Source organism: Musca autumnalis, unplaced genomic scaffold (genome assembly GCF_047663935.1).
Source record: "Musca autumnalis isolate F117 unplaced genomic scaffold, ASM4766393v1 scaffold_2, whole genome shotgun sequence".
Taxonomy (NCBI): Eukaryota; Metazoa; Arthropoda; class Insecta; order Diptera; family Muscidae; genus Musca; species Musca autumnalis.
In genome coordinates, this window is record NW_027411755.1 from 75,575,932 (window position 1) to 75,603,023 (window position 27,092).

The following is a 27,092-nucleotide window of genomic DNA, read 5'->3' on the forward strand; positions in this document are numbered from 1 at the left end:
TTTTAGATTTTCACACCTTACATTTGGAGTTTTTCTTATTAAGAAACTCTTGAGCAAAAGTTTTAATGCTTTTTGGTAGCCTTGGCAAAGAAATATGTGCTCTGTTGTTTTTTTCTTGTTTGCTGTCCCAGTGCCACAGCTGGTGACACTTAGCACATGCTTGAATCAGGCCTTTTTGTTATTTTCTTGGCCCGCCAACAAATTTGAGTGTTGTGTTTAATGTTTAAATCATTTAAATCACAAAACAATAAGCAGCCAGCGGGTGGAGCGAGTGAAACAATGAGCTTATGTTTTCTTTTGGTTAAGGCTTACAACAACAGTATGTTTTATCGACACCACGACGGCACCCTGTTAAAAACGTTAATGTTGGGGGAGGTGAGGTTTTAGTTTCTATTGTGTGATAAATGCCCTGCACCAGACATATGGTTGCTGTCCGCTCCCTTAAGCCTATAATTTATAACATTATCTCACTTTGCTGTTCTTATTATTTATTTAAAAGATGTGAGTGAAAAAATTTAATGCTCACTGGTTAAATGATGCAGCGTCAGCGGCGGTGACGGCGACGTCTGAGCCGGAAAACAAAATTATAATTTTGTTGTTAAATGCAATTCAACTGTTTTCACCAAAACAACGACACCGCCACAACCATAATACGATTAATTTAATTAAACTTCTTAAAATGTTAATGAAATTCCGAGAACACGCCCCAAAAGTTCCGCCATTCACAGTGTTTGGCTCTGTGGTTATTGTTACCACTGCCACACACACACATATGTACATATGTATGTTTGTTTGTGTTTTTGTGGATGTCATTGTATTGTGACATGGTTAAATATTTGCCAGAATAAGTCGTGATTTTAAATTAATGATAATACAAACTCACGCACACACATTGACATATTCAAATGAACACAAGGAAATTTAAAGCTTTTGGCGTTTCATTTAATAAACAGGTGATTAAGCATAATAAACAAAACAAAATGCGATGCATACTTTTAGGGGATTGGTTCATTTTTGGAAATATTTTTTCTCTCAGTATATTTTTAAAGAAATTAAAGATTTAATTATTTTAAATTTTCAATTATAAAGAAATGTTTAGTCTATGGTAAGGTCTTGAAAATGCCGGTTAAAAGGATCGCCCGTAAAGATATAATTTATAATAAAATATTGTTTCAACTTACCCAACAGTAACATCGAAAATATTACTACCCACAGAACTGGAAACAGCCATATCACCAAAACCTTTACGTGCCACAATAACCGAAGTTATCAGATCGGGTATAGATGTACCGGCGGCCAAGAAGGTTAAGCCCATAACCTAAGATATTGCAAATAGAAATAATAAAAACAATTTAAAATTATTTTAAGCATATAAAACAAAACCATATTTTTCTAGTTCTTAAAACTCCAACCCCCAAAACTCACCTCAGGTGGTATACGTGCCGTATCACCGGCAACATTGGCCCACCATACCATAAGATACGAGAAGGCTGCTATCCACAGTATAGAGCCAATAAACGTTATGGGGAATAGCTTTTTACCTTTGGGTGTACGAGTATCGGGCAAGGTTAGCCACATGGGTATCAAGAGTGGGGCAACCAAAATATAGGTTAAACGTTTACGGGCAGTATCTGGCCAAGCCATACTCAGTGGCTCTGGTTCATCTTCGATTTCTTGGGTTTGCTATATAATTTTTTCGTTATGATGTGTGTTGGTGAAAGAAATTTTGAAAACAACAAAATATGTTAGCATACTTTTAGGCATAAGGGGGAGAGATAAATTACATAATTGCTTTCTTAAGAGGAAGAGGAAAAATTTTACAAAATTAAATATAAAATTACTATACAAAAGGGAAAGTAGTATATGTAGGGTAGTTTTGTAACTTATTGTTTGTTTTGAATTGTTTTCAATAAGTATTATTGTTAATTTTAATAATAAGTTATAATTTTTGCATTGTTTGTTTTTCTTTTTTACATAAGTTTATATAATTTTATTATTTAATGATTTTTGTTTTTCATATAAATAATTTGTATATATTAACAAGTTATGATATATTTTAAAATTTTTAGTAATGTGAGGTGAATGGTTATGATATATAATTATTTAAAAATTTTGAAGTTAAAAAATAAAGTGCATAAAATTTAAAAAATAAGAAACTAATAAAGAAAAAATTGAATAATAAAGAAAAAATAAATAATATTTAAGTGATTATTTTATGATAATGAGATAATGAAATGTTTTAAATGTGTTTAACAAAAAAATATAAGCAAATATTAATTTTGTAATAAATAAAGCATACTTTTAGTTCCATCTAGGTAATTTTATTAAAGGCATATTTAAGGCATTATTAAAATATAGATAAACATGCGTTAATTTTTTATTTTTCTATGATGAAAAAAGAAACATAATAAAGTCACCAGTTACATAATCCGTTATGATAATTCTTAGTTTATCGATTGAAAATTAAAATTATATATATTTATACAATTATAAAAATTATATATTTTATTAAATATTTATGATTCTTACGTTATTGAGATTTTTATTTCATTTTAACAGAATATTTCCAATTACGAGTAGCGTTTCATATAAGATATCCTCGATTCTATTTCAGAATACTAATAAGTGCTGTGTTAAGGAGGCAAATAAGATACATATTTATGTGTGGAATATAATATTTATTTAATAACCGTCTCTAAGATCCCCTATTTTACCATAGATTCCACGTTGGTCGCCAGCTGCATTACATTTCTTATCATCTTTTTCCCCTAATTACGGCATACTACTGTCCATAAATTTAAATCACGTCGAATAATACAACAATCACATATGTATATTATAGATGCGATAGACTACTACAATCGGGCCAGTATTTCCACAAATGTTCAGAAGCTCCACCTACTGGGGAAATGGGAACACATGATTTAGTAAAGACCACCACTGCTACCACTGCTGTGGTGAAGATATATGGCACAACCTCGATCCACATACTGTCACAAATGTAGAGTTTAAAATTAGGATGTTTAGCACAGTCGATGAATTTGAGGTCGAGGGCAATATCACAAAATATTTATTGAAAGAGCCACATATCCAGTTCGGGGTGACGTAGGGGATGGAAGATACCAAGCAACGGTCCTGACCGGTTTTAACATGGCAAAGCCCAGGATTTATCTTGGTCCCTCTTTCATCTCAAGTGGACACTGACCTCCCCGTGGTGTCACCTGGGGAACTGCCTTTAACACCCGCTAAAGGTAGTGAGCTAATATGTGCCGCGCGTTTTCCATAAGAACGTTAAAAACTTGGGTTTGGGCGTCGGGTTAGTAACACTCCCCTAGAAAAAACAGCAAGCTATGAAAAAACGAAAGAAAAGAAAAACAACCCCCTCTAAAGTTGACGAACTGCGCTAACGTTTTAAGGACCATGATCTACGAATCTGCACCTGGAATGTTCGCACTCTTTATAGAGAAGGTGCAGTCTTCGCATTGGCAGACGTACTTGAAAAGTACAAGGCCGATATTACTGCCATACAGGAAATACGATGGATCGGGAAAGGCGTCACAACAACACCTAAAGGTGACGCACTGTATTATAGCTGTCATGACGTAAAGCATGAGTTTGGTTGTGGATTCGTAGTTAGTCGGAGACTAAAACAGGTATCCAGCTTCACTCCAGTGAATGAAAAACTTGCTGCAATTCGAATAAAAGCTAAATTCTTCAACATCAGCTTTATTTGCGCTCTTTCTCCCACTGAAGAAAAGGACGAACAGACCAAAGATATATCTTACGAGCGCTTAGAAGAAACATATGACCGTTGCCCTGCCCATGACATTAAAATCATTCTAGGCGATTTTAATGCCAAAATTGGAAAGGAGAATATCTTTGGCCCAACAGTCGGGAAATTCAGCCTCCACAGTGAAACATCTGACAATGGTATGAGGCTGATAGATTTTGCAGCTGCACAAAACATGGTAGTTAGCAGTACCAGATTTAATCATCTCGATATTCATAAGGGCACCTGGCTGTCTCCAGATCAGAAAACAAGAAACCAAATTGATCATGTTGTGATAGATGGAAGACATTCATCGAGCGTGTTGGATGTACGATCGTTCCGAGGAGCAAACATTGATTCGGACCACTACCTTGTTGCAGCAAAGGTACGCACCCGCGTAAACGTAGCAAACAAAGTACGAACAGACACAACACGAAAGTTAGACATCGGTAAGCTGCAATCACAACAGATAGCCACAGCATATTCCACTCAACTTTCCCAATTGCTTAATCAAAGCACTCCTCATCCCGATAACATATCAGCGCAATGGCAAAGCATTGCCCACTCCATGCAAACAGCCGCAAAATCCATGCTTGGATACCAAAAACCTCCACCAAGGAATCCATGGTATGATCAGGAGTGTCGTGCTGCCACCGAAGAGAAAAATGCGGCATATAGGGCTACTTTGCAATCCGTAGCAACGCGTAGCGCACGAGAGAGATCCAGGGAGAAAAGGAGAGAGGAGAAACGTCTTTTCCGCAGGAAAAAGAGAGAGATGGGAGTGTGAAAAAATCGAAATGTACAGAATGAAGTCCGAAAATTCTACCAAAGAGTCAAGCATGAAACTGATGGCTTTGGTACAGGCACAACCTCCTGTAGAGACCAGCAAGGTAATTTGGTAACTGATACAGATAGTGTACTCAATAGTGTACTATGGAAAGAACATTTTTCCAATCTGTTGGTATCCAGTAGCAGCGAAGACGACGAAGATACCACAGTCCCAATATAGCAATAAATCGGCTAAAGAATAATAAGGCAGCATGGGCTTTTCAAAACCGGAGGCGACACGCTGATAAGGTGTATTCATCAGCTAGTTAGCACCATCTGGCAGGAAGAACGAGTACCCGACGATTGGAACCTGAGTATCCTGTGCCCCGTCCACAAGAAGGGAGATAAGACTGTATGCTCTAACTATAGGGGCATAAGTCTACTCTCTATTGCCTACAAGATCGTGTCAGGGATATTGTGCGAACAACTAAAGCCAATGGTCAACGAGATAATTGGACCATACCAATGCGGCTTTAGACCTGGCAAGTCCACCATTGACCAGATATTTACCCTGCGGCAAATCCTGGAGAAGACCCAAGAGATGCAGATCGACACCTACCACCTTTTTGTCGATTATAAAGCAGCCTTCGACAGCACGCTGCGTTCAAAAGTATTCCAAGCCATGTCTGAATTTGGTATCCCCGCAAAGCTCATCCGGCTTTGTAAAATGTCTTTAACTGACACGAGGTCCTCAGTTAAAATAGGAAAGACCCTCTCCGAAGAGTTTGGTACCAAAAGAGGTTTCAGACAAGGAGACAGCTTTCGTGTGATCTCTTCAACATCCTGCTGGAAAAGGTTATACGAGAGGCAAACGTAAAAGAAGTGGCACAATCTACACCAATAGTCACATGTTACTTGCTTATGCTGACATCATGGGCCGATCAGTAAAGGAAGTAACTGATACCTTTATAAAGGTCGAAGGAGAATCTGCTAAAGTGGGTCTGGCGGAAAACGGTGAGAAGACCAAGTTGATGGTGTCGACGCGCAATGCGTCCATTGAGCTCGGACCGACTGTGGAAGTTGGTTCCTATAATATTGAGGTAGTAAAAGACTTCGTCTACCTCGGCACCTCCGTAAACACAACAAACGACATCAGTTGTGAAATAAAAAGAAGAAAAGAAGAATTATATTGGCCAACATATGCTACTTTGGTTTAAGTAAGCAGTTCAAAAACAAAGCCACATCTCGTCAAACAAAAATAACGCTCTACAAAACACTGATACTACCCGTGCTGATGTATGGCTCCGAAGCCTGGGTACTTGCGCAAGCAGACATGGCAGTGCTTGGTGTGTTTGAGAGAAAAATTCTTCGAAAGATCTACGGACCAATCTGCGTTGACGGTGAATATCGACGTCGCATGAACCACGAGCTGTATCTGCTATACAACGACATCAATATTGTTAAACGTATCGAGATGCAGCGATTGCGTTGGCTAGGCCATATCATAAGAATGAGCGATGATGAACCCGCTAAAAAGGCGTATAAATACGGACCGCTTGGCGGTGCACGCAGAATTGGCAGGCCAGGGAATAGATGGCGCAAACAAGTATATGATGATATGGAAAGGCGCGGTATTCCAGAGTGCGAAGCAACAAATAGAGATGAATGGAGATCTCTTCTTAGTTCGGCCTATAGAACAAATGTTCTGTAATGGGTCAGCTAAGTAAGTAAGTACATATCCAGTTTAACCTATAAATTTTAGATCGAGAGAATTTTAAAGAAAGACACCGACAATATGGTCGCATAAATGACTGTCAGACAAAATATTTACAGAAATGCCACCTACTGAGGAAAAGCGACGATAAAAATTAGTAAAGATCGCCACCAGCAATCACGACGAACATTTGTCCGGTAGCAAACTTTGATGTCGAGGCCAGTATGCTAAAATATAGAGTACTTAAAATTAAAACGTTTAGCACAGTTGATGAATTTAATGTTGAGGGAATTTTATAATGTGGATTGATTGTCATCGGGCCAATATCGCAAAATACATATATTCTAAAGTGATATCAATTGGGGAAACGGATCAACATACACTAGTAAAGATCACCACCACTGTCACGAAACATGCTAATCTGAAAACGAAAAAAATTAAAGTCCTACACTTTGTATGGAGGGAAAAAGGATGCAGTAGTTTCAGCATTTTCGGCGCAGCAACATTCAAAGTTGTCGCCTTTGAAGGTTGATGTGTTTGGAAATTATTCTTGAGGGTGACTGAACTCCTAAAGGATCTCGAAGTAGGCCAACACACGCTTTCAAATTGAAATAGAATTTAATAATATTGACAAAACACGGAGTTGACTTTATGCGCCTTATAAGAGTCCGAGGAATCTTTCCAATTGAAACTTCCATTTGACCAATACTATTATTATTTTTTAATAAAAAAAAATGGGATCCTCTAAACTGGTTTATCCGATTTTTCGTTTTTGTTTTGCTTACATTATTAAATATTTTTTAAGATATCGACATATTTGCCGCGACTTTATCCTCATAAACATATTTCCACACTAACCACGTACCTATATGCTCTTTAATCTTAACCAAATATTATTAAGAAGTTATTTAACAACAAGGCTCAGTTTGGAATACATTTAACACACCTTTAAAATAAATATTTAAGACTTTGTAACTTCTCTTCTTTCTGTTTATTGTCCTAATTTTAGTTTGTTTTTTATGCTTCTTTCTTTGGCGACATTTGTTCTAAACATGCCTCTAGCTTGGTTGGCATTCCGTTTTCTTGGCACGAAACCACAATTTTCATCAAAAAAGAAAATAAGAAAAAAACCAGCCCATTTAGCAAAGGTTTTATGCTTAACTGAACATTGAGAATATTGATGAGTTGCTTTATGGCCGAAAATTGATCACGTTTGCCATAGAAAGAAATGAGAAAAACCGAACCGAACACAGGATGTCAGTTATTTTTGGTTTCATTTTTGCCACGTTTCATTTTTTTACCTTCCATCTTTGCTCTAAGATTTAAAATTGTTGTCAAACTATTAGTGTATCCTTTTTTGTGATTTTCGTTGTTATGAATTAATGACCGACAGCCTGCCTTTCCATAGCATTGGCATAGAAATTCACATTCGTGTCATAGTTAACTTATGGGCATAATAATGTTTGAATAATATTCAAAAAACCTTGAGTCAAGAATAACTAAAACACATCAAGATTCGTGATTTGTATTCATTATATTAACAATAGATTTGTATAGGCCGAAAAAACTACCCATTTTTCAGTATATTTGAAACTTAATATTTGCCATAAAATGCCAAACCCAATTTTGGTAACATATTGTGTGACAATATCCACTCAAAAACTGGTTTCGCTAACAATAACCTCAACCAACCAACAAACAAACAATTCAATTATATATTTATACAAATGTGGTTATTTTATATATTTATATTATAATATATTTTTGGAAAATGAGTTTGATTTATGGCTATTTAATATATTGTTCCTACAAATACAATAAATACCAACAAGTCATGTTAAGTTGTAATATATTTAACAATTAGGGCAGTAGTTGCCATTCTAATAAATTTAGTAAAATATTAAAACTTTTTGCAACGACAATTCGCGCATACATACATATCAATATCGTATAGAGAGGGGAATTCTTGTGAAATATAAACGGAAATTGCTGTTAACTTAATTTACACTGGCAATTAAAACGAGTATTTGCAGCATTTGCGTCATTTATTTTTCAAATATTCAATGGAATTGACAGCTTAAATGAGAGTATTAAAAACATTTGTCATTTAGTTTTAATACTTTAGTGATTTAGTTCAGAAGTTTTCTTATATCACTTAGTATGGGTCGAAGGTTTCCCATGTCGGGGTTAAAGCTTGAGTAAATCCGTCAGATCTTCCTCGGATTTTCCCGTTATATGTGGGTCATACGGAGTCGTGATTTCACTGCCTGTTTCGAAAAAGACAACCAGTTTAATTAGTATTTGTTATGAAATAAAGCCATAAAAAGCTAGTTTATAAATCCCTACAAGCGGCGACAAAAAGAAATTCTCCAGAAAAAACTTGCAAGTTCTCAGTGAAGAACTGTAATCAAAGTGTGTTAACTAACAGACAACTTTCTGTAAAATTTGTACAACATGTTACAAACTTTTGGGTAACCAGACAGAAGTACGGCTTTCAAAATTAAAAAAGTATCCGTCGGAAAAGTCGACTGATACTTTTACCCTATATACCCTCAGCCTGTGTGAATTGAAATTATAGACAAATGAATTGTATAGACAAAGAAATGCTCTCACCAATGTTGTTAACATTGAGTTTGTTGACAGAACAACTCAATTAAAAATGCCAATAAACACGATTTTATAGATATTCTGTTCTAACAAGGACTGTATGGGGTTAGTTTTTGACGAAATCTACATCCTCAGATAGAAATATAGAAAAAATCTATGCATTTTTCTCAAAAACAGTTTTGAGTTTTTCTATTTGAGTCGGTTGACAGCACATAACATGAGTATTTCTTTGTCGATAATTTGTCTATGTTGAAAGTCTTAGAGTCAGAATTTTGGACGTTTGAATTTGTCGGCAAAAATATGGAATTGGATTAAATATTAAAAGTGTTGCCGAAGATGTACCTGAAGGAATGGACCGGCATAGTCCATTCTTGAAGTGGGTCTTATTTTGGTCAGTCTTTCAGTTAGTCACTGTATAATTTAGAGCTTTAGTCAGGAAGCATGGGCTTGCGCTTATCTATATCTAATAGAAATAGTACGATGCGCAAAGTATGGATAAAATATTACGAAGGCCAAAATTTGGACCGAATCGGTTGATCTGTTCGAAAGTTATCGTGCGCTCCAGACAGCCAGGAAAAACGGCAAAAGGACGGTCATGGCTAAAACGATTCCAAATTGTCTGAAAAGGATTTAGTCCAAACATAATTAGGATCGATGAGGCAGACTTTGGTCGTTTCGAGACATCGTCACTGCTACAGCTGCTCGCTAAATGGTCAAATACCTGAAGTCTGACCAAATTTTCCAACAGAGGCGGCGGGATTAGGAAATGAGCCTGATAACCTTCGTCGAGTCAACCCTAGATTGGGGAGCTGACAGTAAAAGTTAACAGGTTGCTAGGTGAGCATAAGCGGAACAAGTTGCAACATTTGAGCCGGAATATGTTAATTGTGGCCAACGGTTAAGTCACTCTCGAAAACTTGAAAGAAGCAAGGCAAGACATCAGTCAACTATCGAAGAGGTGTGTCAGTTATTTTAATTGATAGTTTGTCGAGCACTCCAAGAGTGACAGGCGAAGAGAAGAGTACTATGTCGCATTAGATCCCTTCCTTCCTAGGAGGATCCCCACATAACAATTAACGTTGTTGCGAATGGCAACGGGAACACTAAATCATCCCAGACATAGGGTCCATGGATGAGCCAAGAGTTGAGTATCTCACAAAAGTTTTCATCCTGTCTATAACCACCCACATCCTGTTCGAAGTCTATAGAATGGACAGGGTGGTTACGTTACTTAAGCCAGGCAAGGATGCCAGCAAAGGTGAATCGTACAGACCGAGTGAGGCTTTACTCCTCCCCGGCATCAGAAATAGCTATCAGTTTCGGATCATCAGCTTGTGTTCCGTAAGGAATCAACCAGAGCAACCCGTGCTATAAAACAGTGACGGTGCCGCTCGGCTTTTCAAAAGCCTTTGATACGTTCAAGCACTTCACGCTCTTTGAGGACATCGAGCCAACTACCCTCCGGCCAAGTTTGAAACGATGGATAACAATTTAGATGTGTGGACACCAGTCTTATGTCGAATTCTGGAATAAGAAGTCCAAGCCCCGTAAAGTGAAAAAGGATGTTCCCCACGGTGGCGTAATATCTCCGAAACTGTTTAACTTCTACCTTTCCTGTATTCCACCACCTCTATACGGCATTCAGGTCGAAATCTGCAGCCACTCTGGTCACCACATGGACACCGGAGATGAGCACTGATTCAGTTCATTCATTGTCGTTGGTAGCAGAATTCCGATTACTAACTACCACAAGATCCCAGCGGTCACATTCGACAGCATGATCACATTGTTTACACATGCCTCAGCTATCTGCGATATACATGGACGTAATAACCAGGTCCTCAGATCCCTAGCCGCCAGTACTTGGGGGTGCAGACAAAGAAACCTTGTTGACCACTTATAACGCAATAGAACAGTCTATGGTAAGCTAAGCGGCGCAAATGTGGTCGTCGAATATAAATCCAAAGCGATGGAAAAATATTCAAACCTGTCAGAATACCACCCTGTATAGGAATTCTGTAACTTTTACCGATTCGAAAGTTGTTAAAATTTCTTTTGTTTTTGTAACAACTACAAAACAAACAAATGAAATTGTTGTAATATAAACAATGAGTAAAGTTGTTAAAAAGTTACAGAATAGGGGTGCAGGGTACCTATTCAGTAACTTTTTAACAACTTTACTCAATGTTTATTTTACAACAATTTCATTTGTTTGTTTTGTAGTTGTTACAAAAACAAAAGAAATTTTAACAACTTTTCAATCGATAAAAGTTACAGAATAGGCCTACTGATAACTGTATAAGGACGGCATGTCTTTAGTCGGCAATTTAGATTAGGAAACAAAGATTCTTCCATTATTCGTTGCAGTACTTGCTCGGGTGTTACCGTGAGAGCCATCCTAATTACCATGTAGTGGATAGGATCCCCCAATCAGGTATGTCACGAGTGATCTTCGTGATCTAGAAAGAGAGGTTCAACGTTACAAGAGAGAACACCTAGATCAGCAACCCTATAAAGTACGTTTGAATAGCATTTACACAGATGCAATCGGAGTACATCCTCATCTATCGCCGCTGAAGAACGTCAGCTGCTACGACAAACCAAAGTAGTTTTGGATCAACTGCCTTCGGTCTGGTGCAGCCGTCTAAATTTCTATAAAGAGAGAATTGATGACACAGTGCATAACAGGCAGCATGTGTACAGGTCTACATAACACTCTGCACCTTTTCAACTGCTCTCCCCAACCTACTCAACTAACTTCTGGAGGAGCCATGTTCCTAAGCCTGGAGTTAGGTCCAGAGCTTGATTAAGCAGGAAAACGAACATACAATTATATCATATGCTCTTAAAACAGCAACAACAATCACGCTTCAGCTCAATCCTACAAGACGGCATTGAATGTTTACCGTCCAGCTTTAATTAGGACAGGACAGCAGTAAGTGGGCTAAAGTGTAATAAGATAGCAGGTATCGACAGGCTGCCAGCCGAGCTGTTCAGCACCGGAGCCGACAAACTTATGACGAGTATACATGAGCTGGTAAGCACCACCTGGCAGGATGAAGCAATGCCATGGTTCGTACATATAAAATGAAATAAGAATGTATGCTCTAAATACAGAGGAATAAATAGGCTAACTATTGCTTATAAAAGTATATCGGGTGTGTTGTGTGGGCGATTAATGCCCAGGGCCTATGACTTGCTAAGGCAAATATTGACCAGATCTTCATCTTATGACAAATCTTTGAAAATAATATTCAAGACAGGAGAAGCTGATAAGTGGTATACATGAGCTGGTCAGTACAATTTGTCCCGTAAACAAGAAAAGAGATAAGACTTTGTGTTCAAGTTATTCGGATATATGTCTGCTCCCTATTACCTAGAAGATAGTGTGCAAATTATTGTGTTACTGACTACAGTTCCTGGAAAGCTCATTCGACTTTGAGAAAGCCAAGTGGAGAGGGAGTCAAAGACGTAGCCACACCCGTCTGATGTTTTCAAAGGATCCAAAGTCCATTACTACCATCAAAAGGAAAGTTTGCACATGGACTAACCTTGGTCTACAGACTCTGGAACTCCTATCTACCTACTCACTTGCCAAACTGCGCATACGTATCATATTGCTTGAGTAATCCAACTACACGACATCGAGGAGATCATAAGCCTCCAAAAAGATTTCCTGGTCGATTGAGACATTAAAGCCCTTTAAATTAGCAGGTCTATATGGCAAAACACACCAGAGAAGTTGATACCATCTCTAGAGAGTGTTTTCGAGCATATCTGTCCGCTAGAATTTCATGAGATCCGATGTGGTTTGTGGGAATTTGCCGCTGATCATCAGGACTTCATTGGTATATGCAATAGTTTTAATTCGAAGTCTGTCAAATTCCCTAAGCATTCCGTTGATCACTAGTGGTCACAGTAATGCTGTTGGCTGTTAGACCTTGAAATTAGGATCAACATACTAACCACCTCATTAAGTCCTGCCCAACATGTCTATACTAAAGGCAAATCGGCAGAAACTGCACTAAATAAGGACAGATGCCAAATATCTGGGTGTAATTCTGAAACAGCAGCTAACATGGAAAAGAAATATCGAAGAACGCGCTAAGAGGGAATTGATAGCACCGTACAAATGCAAGAACTCGATAGGTAAGAGTTGGGGACTGAGATCACAGGTCATACGCTGGATGTTTATGACTAAGTACTACCAATTTTTTCCTATCCTGTCCAACATGTCTAAATATCTATATTATATCCACTCTTCTCAGATGCCAAATATCTGGGTATAATTCTGGACCAGCAGCTAACATGGAAAAGAAATATCGACGAACGCTCTAAGAGGGGATTGATAGCACTGTACACATGCAAGAACTCTATAGGTAAGAGTTAGGGGCTGAGAAAACATATCATACGCTTGGTGTTTATGACTATAGTACTACCAAATTTTTACCTATGGCGCTCGGGTTTTGTGGAAAGCAAGAAATCGTATCTAAACGATTTAAATAAACAGTGTCCAAAAAGGCGCAGCACTACTCTTCACTGGTGCTGCAAAGAGTGCTCCACAGGCTGCGATAAACGTGATACTGGATCTCTATTCTCTAGATCCATGTGTAGAGGAACAGGCATCCATGAATGACCTACGGCTACGACATGCTGCTATCCTACATCGAACACAAATTCCAATAAGCACGGAGTGATTAAGTGATTACATATAACTATAATTTAACTTTGAGCAAACCGCGGTAATCATACCTAGCGGAGAAGCATAGACCCATAACATTTACAGCCAGTTTATGTATGTCGATAAGAAAATGAATTCGAAAGAAACATCACCAAAATCGAGTGTGTTTTTGAAATTTGTTTTTTTTTTTTCTTTGAACCAAAAACAAAGTAAATAATATTTCCAAAACTAAAGTTTGGGTGTGTTTCATGCGCACACATTTTCGTTTCGAAATACATAAACAGGCCCTTATACCTTACCTTACCTTAAGGGACCTAAAATAAATCGTAACTTTGTGTGGGGTTCCGGTTCACTGTGACATTGCTGGAAATGAAACAGCAAATGGCCGGGCGTGACGTGTATCTGGGTCACAAAATATCCTAGTCGACAACTCGGTAAGACCACCTCTGTGTTTTTTCATGAGAATGTTGGAAAAACACTATCAAGATGAGGCTAGCCAGATTTGGGACAACGACACCTGTTGAGGGGTCTCTAAGGCAAATTCAATTCTGAAATATATTTGGCTATTGATAATAGGAATGCTCAATTCCTATACAACTTTTTAGTGGCTCTTTTTTAATTATCCTTCGAGGAGTGTTAGGAAATTAAAACATATAAAAATATCTGAAAGGTAAAGTAAAAAAAATAGATATGTTTCTCCCTTATCCTCAAGTCCTCACTGCTAAATATAGATTAATTTCAAAATATTTCCGTCATACTTCTTATGTTCTTTCTAACACATGCACATTAAATTTGCGTAATGTGGCCAAAAAAGCCTTTAATATATTAACAATTTAAAACCCATGACCAAGGATATTGTAGATATGTATGTATGTTTATTCGCCTATTTGGCATACAAAAAAGAATGCCTTGCTTGTCGCCATATTTCCTTAGAATTGACAAATCCCCCACTGATATACATAAATAAAAACAAGACCCTTTTTGTTGTGAATAAATTGTACGAAAAACAAAACAAAAATAGGAAGCCACGTTTCAATAGCATGGAATATTCAACGGAAATACGTTAAAGGAAATACATATATACATACATTTATGTTTTATATAAATGGTGGCATACATACATATGTATGTATGTTCACGACAGTTTGGAGATTTAAATATAAATATAGCTATGTATATATTTTTTTGAAAATCCCCCAGAAAGTACTCAAGAAATACTCTGTACATGAACTACATAACGAAGGATGAGACCCCATAATGCCAATGATAATGACAACGACCATGGTTGACGCTGGTTATGCCAATGACGTTGACAAATAATTATAATGATAATGATGATGGAAATAAGGATTTCTGTTGATAATTATCATCATCATCATTCGACATCCTCATTGCCACAATCATGGTAATGAAAATTGTAATCATCATTGATGCACACAAAAACAACGACAATAACAACTACAATGTCGACATTTTTCAATAACACATTAAAACTCACCCACACACACACACACATTATGTTCTTCAAAATCCATTCATGTCCATCTCTTCCTCTTTCGCATGAATGAATGCATTCGTTTATTGTGGACTTAACCCACAACCATAAGCCGATTAAAAGTTCTCAAACACACATACAACCGTACAACTAAATATTTATTTCATATAAACTATACTGAGAAGTGAGGCAAATCTATTTGCAAAATGTTCTATTAGTATCAATTTAAAAGATAAAGATTCAATGTTATTATTTATTATTAATTGCAAGAGGACAATATGGTGGAGGTACAGAAGAGTGGATGGATATACGGAGGAGGTTAATATTGATTTTATTTTTATTATCTAGATTTATTTATTATCCAGAAGGTTAGAAGAAGCATTAATTGAGCAATACATATGGCATGTTTACAATTATACCATTGAAGTGGAGTGTGCTTGAAAGTCCATTCAACAGTATAAGGTGATGTAGCCTATAATGAAATACTTGTTATCTGCGGATATACCAGAGATTGAAGGCACCACAGTTTGTCTAAAAAATGCCTATTTATTAACTTCGATTTACAATGTTTAGTTGGGAAACACATAGCTTCATAGACTCAGGCCTCTTAAACCTTGTCATTGACATCATAAAAAAGGCTCCAGGGATGCAATTGACAACAACACTGAGGGATGCATAATTGTATTTTTCCGTTCATTATCTCAGGAAGTATAAACTTGCCATTAAAAAAAAACTATATCATTGTAATATGAGGAAGAAGCAATAACTTTAATAAAAGTTTCAAAACTATCTTCGAACAGTTTTTAAACATCATTTAATCGAAGGTGTCGACATATAGACTTCCTCATCGAATCAGATCTATGAATATGTATAAAAAGTGGGCAAAACCGATTATGCCGATGATTCGAAATTTTTTATACGTTTTTATAATCTTTAACGAAACTGACTGATGTTTCATATTTTTTCTTATTTATTTTCTTCGTTTACTCATAAAAATGTATTAAAAAAAAAACACATGCCGAACATCCTTTGGTATTGCTTACTCAGCACTTGCCATTATTTAATTTTGATTAAAAATATAAATTAACATTTAAAAACTTCCTTCCTGCCATTTATGTTTATCTCACTTTTCTACATAGTATACATATGTATGTACATACATATGTATGTATGTACATGCATATGTATAACTTTTCCCATCAGTCTTTCACTTTCGATACAGAAGAAGAATTCTTCATGTCTTTAGTCCATTCTGTTTTTGTTGTTATTATGTTTTTAACTTAATTTTTATTTTTTTAAAACAAACAAAGAGATGTGAACAAAAATATGTACATATGTATGATTGCATACGACAGACACTTAAAGTTGAATAATAGGTTGAGATTAAAAAAAAAATTATAACCAAGACCACAAAGACTACTGAAACCTTTAAGTTGGGAGGTGTATGACAGAGTGATAATAAATATTTGGGCATTTTGGAGTCCATATCTCAGGAAGTGTTGATTTCCCCCCGCAACATAAAAGTTCATGATCACAACGGTTACCATTTATTAAAATGTCAACACGATCCTAGAAGTGGCTTTAAACTGGATTATAGCGCAAACGTTTTTAACTTTTGTAGAGTAGATACCATAAGACATGGGCCGATATATCTTGAACCTATTCGTTAATTTATATATGATATTTCGACAGTTATCCTGCCAACCAGCGATTTTTCTACTTAAGCCCAAATATTTTTTTGTGAGGAAGGTACCCGAAAGTTTTGTCCGATATAGGCCTTCTTGGAACCTGATTTAAGTTTGAGAGAAATATTACGATGTGCAAACGTTGGAACAATTGTGTCAACCAGCTATTTTTGAGGTACCCGAAATTATTGTCATTTGGAAGAAATTGTACAATGTTCAAAGTTTAAGTTGGTGCTGGCAGGGTTCAGTCGTAATAGGAACCGCGAGCACAACCAGTTTTTGCTAATGATTGCTATTCTCTTATAACACTATGCAACACTAAAAATGCAAACAACTTCTAGTATGGATTTTTTGAAAGTACATATTTAGACTACAAAAACCCTAGTTGGGTTTTGTCCTGTCAGATCCAGTTCGGATTTTATGGCCTCATCTAAACCGGGCTAAATCTACACGTTTTTGCATTTATCAGGCCTTTATCTCAGAAACGAATAGGAATTTGGCCTTGCTCTCTTTAGCAATATTGTAGCCCTAAACTAGTAGAACTTATCTTTTGAAGAAACCTTATAATAAAAACTTCATCTAGGGCATCAAAATCTATAAAATATAGAAAATTTTACATAATTGCTGAAATTCTGGTCAGTATCGGCTAAACTATTGGCAGTTGAACCAAGTAACCTTTTGCAAAAATCTTCCAAATAAAGTTCCCAACAATTCTTTAGAACATTCTGGAACTCTAAAATGCTTACTTCATGTTGTTTCAGCGGTATTTTGCATCATATCTTTTACAACACGTATTTCAAACACAGTTCACACCAACAGTTTATTCTCGCATTTCGGATTTCACTACATTATTGACATTTTTATTAAATCGTCGTTGAAGAATGTACTGAAAACAACGACACAGAGGCATTTTACAACAATGACATGTTCCGAAAAGCTGTGTATTACATTCCAGAGAATATTTTTCCAAAAGAAAATGTTCAGAAAAAATTAACGGTTTTGGAGATACGGTGCGAAATGTATAAACATTGTGGAATTTTTGCATATATTTTGAAATTTGAGGCAATAAATGTAGTTTTTCGAGTTCATTATTACTCCAAATATTTTATTTTTGTCCTCATCTACAAGTTTGCTTCAGAGGTCAGAAGAAGATTCGCATTGGTTTCAGAGATATAGTCCCGAATTTCTTTAAAAACTCAATATTTAACCATGTTTAGATGGGGCCATAAAATCCGAGCTGGATCTGACACAACAAAACCCAACTAGGGTTTCTTGTCGTTTGGGTCTGTACTTTCAAAAAATCCTCAGTTCGAATTGTTTGCACAAGATCACCTTAAAAATGTTGCACAGTGTAATGGGGTGGCAATTATATTCAGCCTCATGAATTGAAAACCCCTCTACCGTAATATGGAGGGTATAATTAAATTTGTCATTCCGTTTGTAACACATCGAAATATTCATCGAAGACCCTATAAAGTATATATATTCTTGATCAGGGTCAAATTCTAACTTGATATAACCATGTCCGTCACTCCGTCCGTTCGTCCGACTGTTGAAATCAAGATACAATTTTTAAGATAGAGCTTTGTAATTTGTTATAGAAGTTTTTATTACTCCTAAGATGTTTGGTATTGCAAATGGGATATATCGGTCCACGTTTTGATATAGCCCCCATAGAATGGTACCACCCGAATTTCGGAATTTTGAAGGTTTTAGCTTCATTCTCAGCGAAATTGCTGAAATTCGATAATAAGTCTTCATTGGGAGTATAAAACTTTCCCCCAGAATTTTGTCGGTATAGGTCCACGCCTTCATATTGGCCCAAAGAACGGTACCTCCCGATTTTCGGTATTTTGAAGGTTGTGGCCACAATAAACCATCGAAATGGCTGAAATTTGGTATTTAGTCTTCTGTGGTGGTATACAACTTTCCTCCAGACATTTTTGCGTACAGGTCCACGCCTTCATATAGCCCCCATTGAACGGTACCTCCCGATTTTTGGTATTTTGAAGGCTGTGGCCACAACAATCCACCAAAATGGCTGAATTTGGGTATTTAGTCTACGTTGGAGTTAAAAACCTTTCCGACTAAAATTGCACGTCCACGTTCCCCATAGAACGGTACCTCCCGATTTTCGTAATTCTGAAGGATGTAATGTCAATATCCTACAGAAATGACTGAAATTTGGTATTTAGTCTTCCTTGGTGTTATAAAATATTCCAGATGAGAATTATCGGTATAGGTCCACGGTATAGGTCCACGTCTTTCTTCAGTGCTCATCACGGTTACAGTGCTGATCGAGCAAATTGATAGCTAGTTCCATTTTTGTACGGTGAACGAAGACTCTTATGCCTATCATCACATAAGAGTCTTCGTTCACCGTACACACAGCCGTAGCTCAGCAGACATCACCATTGCACAACGAGCCTGATAAATGATATGTTCTGGCAGGGACGTAGCCAGAAATGCATCTCGACACCATTACGAGAGAGAGAGGGGGGGGGGAAGCGTAGAAAATTTGAACTTTTGCAAGTAAACTGGGGGGCCGGGCCCCGCCTCTGGCTACGTCGGTATGTCCTGGTAACCCGTAACTTGCATTGCTGCAGACCACCTCCCTATCTTCTTTTCCGTTAACTGACAAGCTGTCTTCATAAAATCTAAACGCCGTCTTGTCTGAACCATGGAAAAACATATTGGCAAGGGCTCAGAGAATTTAACAGAGAGCTGCACAATCATTTAAATCTTCGGATAGCAGCTGTTAGAATACCTATCGAGACAGTGGAAGATCCGAAGAGATGCACATTTTATTGTAAGTGGCAAGTTATAGAGCCGTAAAGAGTCCGATGAGCGATGTTGCAGATGTCATCTGAAATGCGAAATCATCCAAAGCGTTGGGCCCAAATGAAATGTCAATGATAATGATTAAGCAAACGGATGAGCACGGAGTTAAGTGTTTGAAAAGTGTCCCCAATTTATCGTTAGCCACCCATATTGTACCAGAAACATGGAAATAAGGATATCAGCAGGCTGATTGCCCTTCTGCCGTCAGTAGCGAAGATTATAAAGGAATCGGCATGGATTCTGAAAAATGCACAGTACCACAACAGCATTACACGCTATAGCGGCACATATCAGTCGAGGTCTGAACCGGAACAAGCCGTGCGACCAAAGAGTCATGGTAATCGAAGGCCTATCGATGCTGCCCGAGAACATATAGAAGACTTCTTTCTAACCGTGTTTGCAACGCTCTCTAATCAACTATATGTGTGGACGTCAGTCGTTTCTCAGGGAGTTCCCCAAGGCGGCCTGATATCTACGTAAATGTTTAACCCCTACCTTTCTGAAATTCCATACCCTCCAGGCGTCATAGAGACCGTAATGCGTACAGATAATTGTTAAGGTTAGGTTACATATCTACATAGCAGACTTAGTGCTAAACCAAACAGACAGGTAATCGAAAGCCTATCGATACTAAGCTGCCCGAGAACATAGAGAAGACTTCCTTCCTACCGTGTTTGCAACGTTGGCAAATCAAACATATGTGTGGACGCCAGTCGTTTATCAGGGCCTAAATCTACGGAAATGTTTACCCTTTCTGAAATTCCATACCCTCCAGATGTCATGGAGACCGTAATGGTTATAGTGTTCGATATTGACGTTGGGTCCTATCGTCCCTACGATATCATATTTGATAGGTTAAGTATCTACATAGCAGACTTAGTGCCGTTCTCCTATCTGCGTAATAGGAAATTATCCGTCGCTAAATACACTACCATACTGTTCACAACATTGACGGCTAAAATGAGGCTTCGGCTAAACATATTTGTCGATGGTGTTCTGATTCCGACCACAAACTACCACAAGATGTGCGGTGTAACGTTCGATAGCATCCGCACAAGCCACAGCTATTTGCGACAAGATCAGAAGTAGAAACAAGGTCCCAATTCGCTGGCCCCCAGCTATTGGTGGCAGTTGACAAAGAAGACTTGCTGATCTCTTACAAAACAATATATGGATGTTATATTCAGAACCTCTACCTTTCTGAAATTCGTAACGTATGCAGATGATTGTACGATCCTGACGTCGTGTCCTATGGTCGATGACATTTGTACTCGTAGTTAAGTATCTACACTAGCGGTCATCTGAATAGGTTTGAATTTTTTTTCTTTTTATATGTTAAGGTATCTTCTGATGTGTTCGTATTACAGATCCATAGTATTTAGTTTTTGAGAGTCCTATCCTATGCCAACATTCCCAAGAAAAAACTAGACGGTGTTGCCATATTCTCGGAAAATATCCCAATTATAATAAAAAATGTACAAAAAAGTGTCCAAATTTTGCGATCATCAGAATAGGTTTGAATCAAATAAAATTGAAAAATTGTACTACCCATGCAAATATTGCGCAATTTTTTGGTTTAGTTTAGTAAAATGGAACATTCTGATAAATCCTACAACAAATTTGACCCGCTTTATTAGGAACGTGGGTTCAATTCTCAACATGGAAAAGTTACCGATAACGTTCAGATAAAATCAAGAAATATTCTAAAAAAACTTTTTATAAACTTGCTTTAAATGACTTTTTGCGATATCATGCCCCTTTGACTTAAATTTGAATTACAATTTTCTACTTTATTGTCGTCGAAGAAACATTCTTCCAGACCAATATTCGAACATTAATGATACATGTGGTCCACTATGGTGGATTTGTGACCATGATAATACTTAAATTTGTACTGCAAGGATAGTTAAAAAATTAAACTTGAACTAAAAAACCAACTATTTTCAATGACCTTTCTAATTTGTCGATCCTAATTATATGACTACACTTGGTATTTGCTTCCAGACAATTTTCGAAGCTCAGAAGAGATCTTACGAAATCAAAAAGTCATTTAAAGCAAGTTTATAAAAAGTTTTTGTTGGAATATTTCTTGATTTTATCTGAAAGTTATCGGTAACTTTTCCATGTTGAGAATTGAACCCACGTTCCTAATAAAGCGGGTCAAATTTGTTGTAGGATTTATCAGAATGTTCCATTTTACTAAACTAAACCAATAAATTGCGCAATATTTGCATGGGTAGTACAATTTTTCAATTTTATTTGATTTTTTTTTATTTGACCGCTAGTGTACATATCAGACATAGTGCAGTTCATCTATCTGCGGAATATGGAACTATCCGTCGCTAAATCCATAGTCAGATTGTTCACAACATTGACGGCTGAAATGAGACCGCCCTAAACCTATTGGTCGATGGTGACACGATTTCGACCACAAACTACCACAAGATATTTTCCCACAATATCCCTGAAGGGACAAGGGACATTTATCTCATATCAATTGGCTCTGTGATATGGGATGTACTTTTTATCACCGAGTCCGAACGGCGTGTCTTATGACACCACTTCTAGAGAAGTTTTTCATGACTGAAATACTCAGGAAATGTAAGCCAACATTATACTGTGGGGATTTGCCTTCGGATAAAATGTTGTTGTTACAGTCAGAGATTGACCTTCTGAGTGCAAGGCGCACGTGTAACGTTCGATAGCATATTTATGTCGTTCACGCAGGTTACAGCTTTTAGCGACAGTAGTAAGAACGTCCTCAATTGTCTGGCCGCCAGCACATAGGCTGCAGACTGAGAAACCTACATGACTGCTTACAAATCAATAGTCCGGTAGGTGGTAAGCTATGCGGCGTCAGTGTAGTATGCAAATGTAAGCATTACAAATTGGAGGAATATTCAAACCTGTCAAAATGCCGAATTGAGGATTTCAACAGGATGCCTCCTTATGGCACCTCTTGACCAACTTCATGAGGAGATGAAGATTGTGCCGGTGCATCAGCACAACGAGATGTTTTCGATAAATTATCTGCTTGGGTGTTGTTGCCGTGAGCATCGCTGCCACAATCAAGTGGAAAGGCTTACTCCACCCAGGTACGTCAGATCAGATGTGAATGCCCTTCTCGGAGAGACCTCCCATCCATTGTAGGAGAAGAACCCCAGATGCAAAGGCAGAGACGTGTGGCCTAGATTCGTATTAGGCCATACATGTAGACAGGGGCCGGCTGTAGCGCACGGCAACTCTCCAACTGCTCAACCGATTTGGTCCAAATTTGGTTCTCATGCCGGTGCATCATCACAACGAGATGTTTTCGATAAATGATCTGCTTGGGTGTTGTTGCCGTGAGCATCCCTGCCACAATCTAGTGGAAAGGCTTACTCCACCCAGGAACGTCAGGTGAGATCTTCATCGTTAGAGAGAGACCCAAAGGTACAAGCGAGAACATTTAGATTAACAACCTATCAGGCAAACTTGGACAGCATTCACACTTAGGCAGTTGCTCAAGCAGATGTGAATGTCCTTCTCGGAGACAACAATCCATTGCAGGAGAAGAACCCCAGATGCCAAGGCAGACACGAGTGATCTAGATTCGTATTAAGCCATGCATGTGAACTGGGACCGGCTTGAGCGCACGACAACTCCCCAAATGCTCAACCGATTTGGTCCAAAATTTGGTTCTCGTAATATTTTATCCAAACATGGATCAAGTATGAAGATGGGCGACGTCGGTCTACTCCTTCGGGTACCTTCCCCACCAAAAGTTCACAAATTTTCAAAATTGTTGGCACAAGTTCTGTTTAAGGACTTTTGTCCGATCGACATGAAATTTTTTGCAGCAGCTTGTGCTCACAGCGTCTTTCGCAACGTTATTTTATTTGGGAGCAAGACCGTACATCTTGTGATAACATCCAATTGGTCTAACACTGCCGGCATCAACTCGAATGACTGATGAACACTAAAACTTATGACCTCAGTATCCGATTTGGCCGAAATTTTTAACATCGTAAAATTTCTTTCTGGCAGGAAGAACGCGTACCTGACGATTGGAAACAGAGTAGATAGTACAAGATAGTACCTATGGTCAATGAAACAAGTAAAAAATTATCAGTCCGCTTTGCCGACAGAGATATACCCTCAGCCTGTGTATATTGAAACAATTTTTTTTTTCCCAAAATACTAATGTATTTAGGGGGTTTTAGAAATTTTTGGTGGTTTGAACAGACAAAAATGTTGATTAGGATTAAAGATCAAAAGTTTTGGGGAGGAGATACTAAAAGGAATTGATCGATATTGACCGTTATGGATGTGGATCTCCTGCCACAACATATGGTGAAATAAGGGTTTTTTTTTGGGTGGGAGGTACCGGATTGAGTAAACAAATATAGTCCATATGTGAACCTGATCTATATCTGGTAGATATATTAGGATGTGTAAAGTATAGACCAATTCGGCCACTCCCTTCAAGAGTTACCGTACGAACAATTTTTCCGAACATTTTTGAACTTTTGTGGGGAAGGTACCTGAAGGAGTGTACCGATATGGCTTATCTTCAAACTTAAACTATGTTTGGACAAAATATTACTATGGCCATATTTTGGACCGAATCGGCAGATCCGTTCGAGAGTTATCTTGCGCTCCAATCACCTCACACGGTGTCATAGGGTTTTTTGCAACTTTCATGCTATTTTCTCAGGAAGTATGGACTTGCCCTGATGAAACTTGTACCGTCGTATGAAGGGCAGTGAATACAAGTTGCTAAAACAAAAATCAAAGCGATTCGAGAGATGGCCCTAAACTGAACTTTTCCGAAATTTTGTGTGGGAGGTACCCGAAGGAGTGGACCTATTGAGACCATATTGGAACCTCATATTACTCTGGTAGAAAGTTTACGCCGTACAAAGTATGGACCAAATCGGTCACTCCCTTCAAGAGTTATCGTGCGCACGAACTTTCCGAACATCTTCGAACTTTTGTGGGGGAGCTATCGGAAGGAGTGGACCGATGTAGCTCATCTTCGAACTTAAACTAAGTTTGGGCAAAATATTACGAAAGCCAAAATTTGAACCGTTCGAGAGTTATCGTGCGCTCCAGCCAGCAGGACAGACAGACAGACGGACAGACAGACGGACGGACATGGCTAGATCGACTCCAAATTGTCTGAAACACATTTCGTCCAAACATACTTGGGGTCTAAAACCATTATTTCGATGAGGCACATTTTCATCGTATCAAAGTGTATATACCCTCCTTAGCCTAAAGGCTGAGGGTATAAAAATTGTACCGTACCAATGTAGCTTTAGACCTGTCAGGTCCACCAATGCATTGGCCATTGCAATGGCCAGATATTTACCCTGAGAAAAATCCTGGAGAAGACCCAAGAGATGCAGATGGACACCTTGCACCTTTCTGTCGATTATAAGACAGCCTTCGACAGCCCCCTACGACCAAAGGTATTCCAAGACATGTCTGAATTTGGTATCCCCGCAAAGCTCATTCGGCTTTGTAAGATGAATTTAACTGATACTAGGTCCTCAGTTAAAATATGAAAGAAAGTCCACCATTGACCAGATATTTACCCTGAGGAAAATACTCGAGAAGACCTGAGAGATGCAGATCGACACCTAGCACCTTTTTGTCGATTATAAGGCAGCCTTCGACAGCCCCCTACTCCCAAAGGTATTCCAAGACGTGTCTGAATCTGGTATCCCCGCAAAGTTCATTCGGCTTTGTAAGATGACTTTAACTGATACTAGGTCCTCAGTTAAAATAGGGAATTCAGTTCCAAAAAGGTTTCAGACAAGGAGACAGCTTTTCGTGTGACCTGTTCAACACCCTGCTGGAAAAATTTATACGAGATGCAAATGTCAAAAGAAATGGCACAATCTACAGCAATAGCCACATGTTACTTGCTTATGCTTATGACATTGACATCATGGGACGATCAGGAAAGGAAGTAACTGATATCTTTAAGAAGGTCGAAAAAGAATCAGCGAAAGTGGGTCTGGCGGTAAACGGCGAAAAGACAAAATTGATGATGTTGAAGCGAAATGTGTCCATAGAGCTCGGACCAACAGTGGAAGTTGGTTCCTATAATTTTAAGGTAGTAAAAGACTTCGTCTACCTCGGCGCCGCCATAAACACAACAAACAACATCAGTTGTGAAATAAGCAGAATAATTGCATTGCCAACAGATGCTACTTTCGCTTAAGTAAGCGATTTGGAAACAAAGCCACATCTCGTAAAACAAAAACAAAGCTGTACAAAACACTGATACTACCCGTGCTAATGTTTGGTTCCGAAGCCTGGGTACATGCGCAAGCAGATAAGCCAGTTCTTGGTTTGTTTGAGAGAAAAGCCCTTTGAAAGCTCTACGGGCCAGTTTGCGTTGACGGTGAATATCGACGTCGTATGAACCACGAGCGGTATCTGCTATACAACCACATTAGTATAGATAAACGTATCGAGTACAACGATTGCGTTAGCTAGGCCATATCATAACAATGAGCGACAATGAACCTGCTAAAGGGCGTATAAATACGGGCAAACAAGCAACAAACAGAGAGAATTGGAGATCATTTCTTAGTTCGGCATATGGAACAAATGTTCTGTAATGGGTCATCTAAGTAAGTAAGTACAATTTCTTTCAAACGTTTATCAAGTTCTAAGAATATCATCGGATATCTCCCTCACGATAGTTTAACATATTTTTTAAGTGCAGTTTAAAGGCTGTTCGAGGATAGTTTACACATGTATACCGAAAGTACTTCTTGTGGGGCTATTTTCAGCAATTTTCCGTGGTCAAGTCTATGCTTTCTAAAAATCTACGGTAACCAACTGAAGTGTCTGCTGGGCACAATAACAATCGAAAGCAGTTGCATTGGTCCAACCTTTGTGCATCTTAATATTTTTTCCACTTTCAATCATGTTCTAATATGGAATATATCGGACCACTTCTTCGAGTACCACCCACACAAAATTTCGAAATTCTTCTCAAATATGCCGTCAAAGGTGGTTTTGAAATTTTTACAGCAGGTAGTTCTCACGGCTCATACAGTGTAATTTTTTTTAAAGGTAAGTCCATACTAACCGAGATAATTACCCTGAATCTGCAGGTAACTCTCACGGCTCTTACAATATAATTTTTTTCAGAGGTAGTCCATGACTGAGATAATTACAATAAATCTGTAAAAACATAACGACCAACAATTATGACTCTTAAAGAGAGTTCTCGATTTGGTCCAATATTTGCACATAATAATCGTGCTTTCACGTTTATATCAAATTCGAAGATGGACTATATCGGTCCTGTACTGGGTTTATTCCTTCACTATGTCACGGGCTGAGGGTATATCTCTGTCGACATCCTTTTAGTTGTTATTTCCCAAATTATTATTTAAAATAATTTTCCCCTCCTGGCACATTTGCTATATGCCACCCCAATATTCGATTTAAACAAGAAACATGAATGCTTTTAAGAAACGCAATGCATGTATGTGTGTGTTTTCTGATTTGTGTAATTGCTAGATGCG

The 27,092-nt window shown here is 38.0% G+C and overlaps 1 protein-coding gene across 44 annotated transcripts in view; it reads right to left on the reverse strand.

Annotated features, from left to right (window-relative positions):
- The window catches only part of Nckx30C (solute carrier family 24 member Nckx30C), a 370,077-nt gene that overhangs the window by 23,991 nt on the left and 318,994 nt on the right, over window positions 1-27,092 (reverse strand). For all 44 annotated transcript variants that reach the window (XM_073967975.1, XM_073968003.1, XM_073967993.1 and 41 more), the window contains 2 exons: window positions 1,426-1,683; window positions 1,182-1,318 (listed from right to left, as the gene is read on the reverse strand). In XM_073967975.1, coding sequence (XP_073824076.1) covers window positions 1,182-1,318; window positions 1,426-1,683 — 395 coding nt within the window. The remainder of the gene's footprint in view (window positions 1-1,181; window positions 1,319-1,425; window positions 1,684-27,092) is intronic.